The sequence below is a fragment of the Desmodus rotundus genome, chromosome 10, assembly GCF_022682495.2.
Source record: "Desmodus rotundus isolate HL8 chromosome 10, HLdesRot8A.1, whole genome shotgun sequence".
Classification (NCBI taxonomy): domain Eukaryota; kingdom Metazoa; phylum Chordata; class Mammalia; order Chiroptera; family Phyllostomidae; genus Desmodus; species Desmodus rotundus.
Window position 1 is genome coordinate 73926638 of NC_071396.1, and position 7522 is coordinate 73934159.

General features: G+C 41.7%; 1 protein-coding gene and 1 non-coding gene across 2 annotated transcripts; both read right to left on the reverse strand.

Moving 5' to 3' along the window:
* Positions 1-625: 625 nt before the first annotated feature.
* CETN1 (centrin 1) lies at positions 626-1151 on the reverse strand. Its single transcript, XM_024580704.2, has one exon. It carries the CDS (start codon positions 1142-1144, stop codon positions 626-628), a length of 519 nt encoding a protein of 172 aa, XP_024436472.1. The 5' UTR covers positions 1145-1151.
* A 4929-nt stretch (positions 1152-6080) lies between these two features.
* Positions 6081-6220, reverse strand: LOC112323039 (small nucleolar RNA SNORA7). The gene has a single exon (XR_002976687.2). It is a non-coding gene; the product is annotated as a small nucleolar RNA SNORA7 (small nucleolar RNA).
* Between the last annotated feature and the right edge of the window lie 1302 nt (positions 6221-7522).

Genomic DNA, 7522 nt, shown 5'->3' on the forward strand with positions numbered 1-7522 from the left:
AATTGTTTGCATGTGATGATGTTAGGGAATAGTTTATAAGTTGCACAATTTAGCAGCACACAAAAGCATGCCTATACCTTAGAACAGTATCTTTCCTGATCTCGGTAAGTGGCTGTGGTGCTTTCCTTCAAATCAGGATCCAGTTAAATGAGAAGCAATAGCTAGAACACCAGCTGGCTGATTCCCCCTTACCATGCTGGAACAATGACTTGAATTTAAGGAATAATATGTGAAGCAAGATAATTTAAGACTACCCAAGAAGTGAAAAGGGGACCACAGCACTGTTTGTCCCAAGAAGCCACCCTGTGTTCAGTTTAATGGACTTCCACCAAATTCAAGGCAAATCCTGGGCAGACTGAAACTTTAGGGCCTCTTTAAAAAAAAATTCAACCTAGGTACTCTGAGTCTGCTCTTGAGAATTAAAAACTGAAACGCATGTTAAAACCATCTTTATAATTCTATGTTTGAGCCAGAGATTTGGATATAGAAGCATCTAGACAAATCGGGGGGTAAGAGGAGGGATAGAGCTCTCCTCCAACTCAAGGTTTCATTCACAAAGCGGAAGCAGGAAACCCACCAGGTCACTCAAGTTCTCCACACATGCTTGCGGGAGAAACCGTTGACTTTAATAGAGGTCGGTCTTTTTCATGATGCGAAGAAACTCTTCCTCGTTCACTTCACCGTCTCCATCCCGATCTGCTTCGTCGATCATTTCCTGTAGCTCCTCATCAGTGAGGTTTTCCCCCAACTCGTTGGCTACACGCTTCAGGTTTTTGAAAGAGATCTTCCCAGTTTCATCATCATCAAAGAGCCTGAAAGCCTTCAGAATTTCTTCTTTGGTGTCTTTCTCGGCCATTTTTTGAGTCATCACAGCTAAGAAGTCATTGAAGCTAATTTTCCCCGTGCCTTCCTTGTCCACCTCGGCGATCATCTTCTTCATCTCTTCCTTCCTGGGTTCAAAGCCCAGCGCTCTCATGGCCACCTTCAGCTCCTTCACGTCAATGGTGCCACTTCCGTCGGCATCGAAGAGGTCGAATGCTTCACGAACTTCTTGCTTCTGATCTTCAGTGAGTTCAGGCTTAGGACCCACCTTTCTTTTCTGGCTGGTAGAGGCCGCACTTTGCTTCTTAAAGCTGGAAGCCATTCTCCTGCAGTGGCTGTTAGCTTTTTAACGGTGCCACGGCAATCCCCGTGCTCGCGCCAGGGCGCGTGGGCGCAGGGCCTGCCCTCATTCATTCTCAAAACCTTTCCTCACGCCCTCCCAGTGAGGCCCAGCTCACCAAGCCTGTCATAGCTGCAAGATCGTATTTCGTTATAATCCACAGGTCCCTTAGTGGTTACCCAGTTTCTGTGAGCTGAGACCTGCTCTGGCACTAACTGCCTGAAGCCACAGTTTTCTTCTATAACGTACTGACACTTGCTAGTCTTTCCAGGCCATTTGTCAGAACCTGCAGAACCAGTTTTACAGGGTTATTTAGAGGTTCTTCCTTTCTCCCTTTTTATACTAATTAAAAAAGAAAAACCCTCTTGGTCCGAGGTTACTTAGGGTAAATTTAGGATAATCAAGATTGGGTTTGATCCCGTGTCATTAGTGTAGAAGAGAAGGAAGGGAGAATATTAAAAGTCACACCATGTGTTCAAATTGACATAAATGGAAAACAGATAAAATGGAAAAAGTTATGCATAAAATTTGCAGAAGTTTGTCTCCTGACATTACACTCAACAATAATAAAACTTCACTAGTTTATTTGGCATACACTGAAATATGAAATATAATACCCAAATGTATGATTTACTTTCAGCGTTTCAATTTTATATACTCTGTATAATTGCACTCAAATAACAGTCATACTTTCATTCACTAGGCTTTTCATTTGGAGAGCAGGGTTGGAATACTGCATTCTGGTATTTTGGCATTAAAAAAAAATCTCTAACAGCATATTCATCTCACTGTTTATCGTCCAATCACGCTGTGCTGAAATCCACACTCTGATTGCCCTGCTGTGGCAGTGGACACGGGCAGATGGTGCCGAGCATGTTGGGGCTCAAATTGCCTCCTGAGAATGGAGAGGTGAGGGAAAAATAGAAATTTGGGGAGTGAAAAGAGAGAAAAAGGTAAGCCCATAAAGAAATTGCCTTGAGAATTGCTTTATATTTCTTTAACTTTTTTTTAACAGTTAAAAAAAAGCTTTTTTATCCTTATTCTCCTTCCCCCCAAAGTCAGTTTATCTCTACTCAAGTTGTTATAAGAGAGCTCATTTTCAGGAGTTTTTATTGAAGAGTTTTTGTATCCCCAGCATCTAGAACAGTGCTTGATGTATAATAGGCAAATTAATAAATGATTCTGAATAAATGAATGACAATGTTGGTCTTAAAATACTTCTGAATTGTCAGAATAAAACAAACAACCAAACACCTCAACAGTTTTAATTGTGCTAAGAGTATTCTACAAATTCTGTTTCCTTAATTAGCATCAGGTTTTATTTGACATATTTATTTAGCCAGATCTCACTAGCTGCCCTAGTCCATATGTGACGTAATGGACAAAGGCCCCTGGGCACAGGGTTTCTAAAGGTCAAGGAAACTTACTTGGGACCCACCCACCCCAAGCTGTTGTCATAGAGAGTGTCAGTGCAAAGTGGACTTGGGCAAGTAGACACTCCAGCTGCCAGTCTTTCAACAAAGCAAATCCTCCTGCTTTCTTCACCAGGTGGAAAAACCTGGGATCTTATCCCAAATCCATGTCTTATTATCTCTGTGCCCGTGAGAAAGCCAGTTAACCTCCCAGATGCAGTTTAAGCACCTGCAAATTAGGCATAATAATACAGCTTCCTAATACAACTCCTGTGCATGTTCAAGGAGCTACTCCAGGGACAGTTCCCTAGTGAAGTCACAAAGGACTTGGGAATTGTTAGTTGAAGCTGAATTCCTCCCAGACATTGTTCACTTCTTTTGACACCCACTCCTCTGCCCAAATTCAAGCCAAGCTATGCTGTGTTGGGAAAAACGAAAGAGAGAGGCTGCCTTATACAGAGCTACATTTGGGCCAAACTGAGCTCACAGCACAATGGTTGTCATAGTTTCCAGATGTGTGCAATCAACAGTCACAACTAAGGGCCACCAAGAGGGCTTCCTTCATAGAAAACAGTGCCTTCAGTCAGAGTCAGCTCTTGGTGGGGAGATAATTTATGTTCATAATCTATAATCTGATTTTAAAAGGAAGGGAAATTTACATTGATTATGTGCCTAAGATTGAGTTTGCTTCTCTCATCTGCTGTCCTTTTTAATCCTTGAAATTATTTCCCATTTTGCAGATTAAAAAAAAAAAAAAAAAAGAGGCCCAGGAAAGGTCTTTAACATATCCAGCAATACACAGCCAACAATAAATGGTGGCTCTGGGATTTAAACCTTGGCCTGTCTGAGTCCAATGCCGAGGCTTTGTTTACAACATGCTGCCTTCTCCAAAAGTTGATACTATTATGAAAATGTAATATCACTGGGAAGATATGATACCAATTTTCTTCCCTAATAACAATAATTAAATACCTTGCTTAGAAATGTTTAACAAGATTTTATAGGATCTCACACAGGTTCCCATTCTGGGGCAATTCACCAAGAGAAAGAGCAATATACTTGGTATTTACATTCATTCTTTAATTTTGTTTCGTTTTATTCCCTGCTTTCAGCTCCAAGTATAAGTTTAGGGGGAAGCAGTCTGGGCTAAGTGCTTTTAATTGGCTTTAGCGAGAGTCTATGTAGTGCTTGTGAAAATCAGTTTCATTGCTTTAATGTCACTGACATAAAGTAAATGAGATGTCCTGGAATATCAGTGGATATGAACAATTTTGTTTTGTTTGGTTTTGCACTTAAAATTCTTTGTACAAGAATGTCCCATGTAATATACTTAATCAGTTGTTGATTATCTGAGAGGGGGGAAAAGAGATGGTTGTTTAAATCTGGTCATGGAAGCTTAACAGCTGGAAGGGGGAGAAAGAGGTGCTAGAATTTCACAACAGAGGCTGGGGTCAGCTGAGACCAAGAGAAAGGACCCATGCAGCTTGCTTATTCTAATTATTTGGTTTTCCATTTGAATTGCATAGCATGAAAAAGGTGAGCCTTGGGAGCCTTTTAAAATTTAAGTTACACTCAGCAAATTCAGCACATTCCAAGTACCACCCAAGGCAGAAAACATGCATAATAAAGTTTCTTTATTGCTGCCTATTTACTTTCCAGCACATGCAGAACAGAGAGAATACAAATGCTTGACACTGCTACTAAGTAGGACAACTGTGCTGAGGTGGTGGAGGAGTGATCCCCAAACCAACAACAACAAACTAAACTATTTATTCTTGAATATGTGGAGCCATTTACAAGAAATGGACCGAGCAGCAAGAATTTTACAATCCCGGTGGTCTTTGAGATTTTAAAGTCTGAGTACAGTGACTCAGCCCAGGACGTTTTGGCCAGCCTGGGGATAGACTTAAATGTCCAGCCAAGGGCTACATAATTTCTCATTCCATGAACCCCAGGAATAAAGAAATACTCCTCTCAGATATAAAAGAAAACTGTGTTTTAGAAAAGAATTTACCAGAATCTCATACTGTTTCTCAAACTTTCACCCAAATACTCCTAATAAGGAAGGAGATTTAAAGCACCCCCTTGGGACCCAGAGAAACATTTGGAAAAAGCCTATTCCAGCAAGAAATGTCTTTATCATCCTGTGTTTTATCTTTAAAAAAATGACTTGCTCTGCTCCACAGCACACTTGCTAGTTTTATTGTGGTTTTGAATGACTGACCATCGAGCAAATTTGATTCCCTCCCCAAAAAATGTACTGTGCTTATGTTGTGACTTTAAGTGTACCCTGAGGCCATCACCAAGGGTTAGCAGAAGCTTATATGCTTTAGCAAACTCAGATGTGGGATCTAATGTGGAGCTTGAGGTGAAAAAAACAAAGATCAACAATATTCTCCTCCCCACCCAATCAAGTTCCTCTCCATTTATACATCATTTGGATTTGGGGGTCAAAGAGGAAAGAGGTAGGAGGTATGAGGAGCAGAGAAAGGAAGACGAATGAATCTCTAGAGTACTTTGAACTTGAGAGGTGAAGAAATGCATCTCACAAAAGAATGACTGTCCACTCTTCCCAAAGCCCAATCACCCCAATTTAAACATGGAAAAAAGCTGAGAAAAGACACAATCTATGCTGATAAAAATTCAATGCATAAGCTCACAGCATTTATGATCAAGCAGTTCACCACCCTGTAAAAAATCTGCAGAGCCCACCAAGTGCCGCCATGCAGCAGAAAATGCAGAATCAAGAGGCTTGAGAGCGGCTTATGTGGATTTTTAAAATATCTCAGAGACTAAGCTATTGGTTTACTCTTTGATCCACATTTTTTCATTCTCCAAGAGACTCAGCATCTGAAGCTGATTCCTCTGTTAACTGAGAAAAATGGTCTGCTCACCGAAAGTGGTAATATAATCCAGCAAACTGGGGAGTGTGCACATGGCATCATGATGCATGAAACAACAATTAGTGTTGAGGGACACAGGTTTTTATTTATAGGATTCCAAACTTGGGGGACCGAGAGCACTCCTGTTCGGAGCTCTGTTCTCCCATGAGACCCAGCACTTCCCTTGCTCCCCATCAGGCTAAAAACCAAAAACATGCCCAGTAGTTCCTTGTATCCTTATCTGTTCTTCAGTCAGCTGTGCAAACAGTTCTCCATCTCCTCTGGAGTGTACACTCGTGGGTTTCAAAGTTGCTATCCTCTCACAGCAGCTCTCTCCTTCAGGCTCTGGGGTACGCTGTCCTCAGCCTCCATACAGTAGTCCAGGCAAACAAGTGCTGTTTTACACTGGATCATGGTGAAGTCTGGGAAGGCACACATCCCAAGAAAGTGGCTTCTCTATACATCCTTCAGAGAAGCAAAAGTCTACAGTCTCAGCATTCCCGGCCACAGTTCAGCATTCCAGGAATCTCACATGAATCTGTGCTTGGTTAGGCAGGTCCCCACAATTCTTGACTTCATCAGCTTTTTTAAAATTTTTATTTTATTATTTTTTTAAATTTTTCATGTTGTTGCAGAGTGTCTTCTAATCACCAGCTACGGAGCAAGCGGGGAACGGAATGGGTACCTCTGCCAGGCTTGTTTTCACTCCCGTCTCCGAAGCTGGCAGAATAGTAGTCATTCTCCAGATGCGATCCTGGGAGGTTTCAGCTCCATCAGCTTCGCTGGCATTTTCTTCAGGCGAACTTCCAAGCATGTCTCCTCCTTCATACTCCAACTCCTAATCACTATAGGCTGGCATGCCTGCTTCCTACTCTACAGTCCACATAGCTGCATCTCCTCATAGCTGCCTCTTCTTTACTACAGCTGGCAGAGTCCTGACTACTGGCCGGCATGCCTTGTTGTTGCTTCCTCATTACTCCATGGACACCAGCCCTCTCTCTGTCCACCCTTTGTTAAATTCTGACCCAGGGCTTCCTATGTGACCTCATCTCCAGCTCCTCCCACAATATGCTACATTTGCCAGTCCCCCTGTATCTTTTACATTCTTTTTTTTTTTTTTTCCTCATATTTTAGAACATTTTTTATTTTTTTAAATATATTTATTGATATGCTATTACAGTTGTCCCATTCCCTCCCACTCCACTCCATCCTGCCCACCCCCCTCCCTCCCACGTTCCCCCCCCCCCCATAGTTCATGTCCAGGGGTCATACTCATAAGTTCTTTGGCTTCTACATTTCCTACACTATTTTTACCCTCCCCTTGTCTATTTTCCACCTATCATCTATGCTACTTATTCTCTATACCTTTACCCCCCTCTCCCCCTCCCACTCCCTTATTGACAACCCTCATGTTCTAGTTGTTTGCCTAGTTTGCTCTCATTTTTGTTTTATGTGTGGTCATTAATAACTGTGAGTTTGCTGTCATTTTTACTGTTCCTATTTTTGATCTTCTTTTTCTTAGGTAACTCCCTTGAACATTTCATATAATAAGGGTTTGGTGATGATGAGCTTCTTTAACTTGACCTTATCTGAGAAGCACTTTATCTTCCCTTCCATTTTAAGTGATAGCTTTGCTGGATACAGTAATCTTGAATGTAGGTCCTTGCGTTTAATCTTGGGTAATGTAATTATGATGTGCCTTGGTGTGTTCCTCCTTGGGTCCAGCTTCTTTGGGACTCCCTGAGCTTCCTGGACTTCCCAGAAGTCTATTTCCTTTGCCAGATTAGGGAAGTTCTCCTGCATTATTTGTTCAAATAAGTTTTCAATTTTTTGTTCTTCCTCTTCTCCTTCTGGCACCCCTATAATTCGGATGTTGGAACGTTTCAAGGTGTCCTGGAGGTTCCTACGCCTCTCCTCATTTTTCCAAGTTCCTGTTTCTTCATTCTTTTCTGGTTGGGTGTTTGTTTCTTCCTTCTGGTCCACACCATTGGTTTGAGTCCCAGTTTCCTTCTCATCACTATTGGTTCCCTGTACATTTTCCATTGTTTCTCTTAGCATAGGCTTCA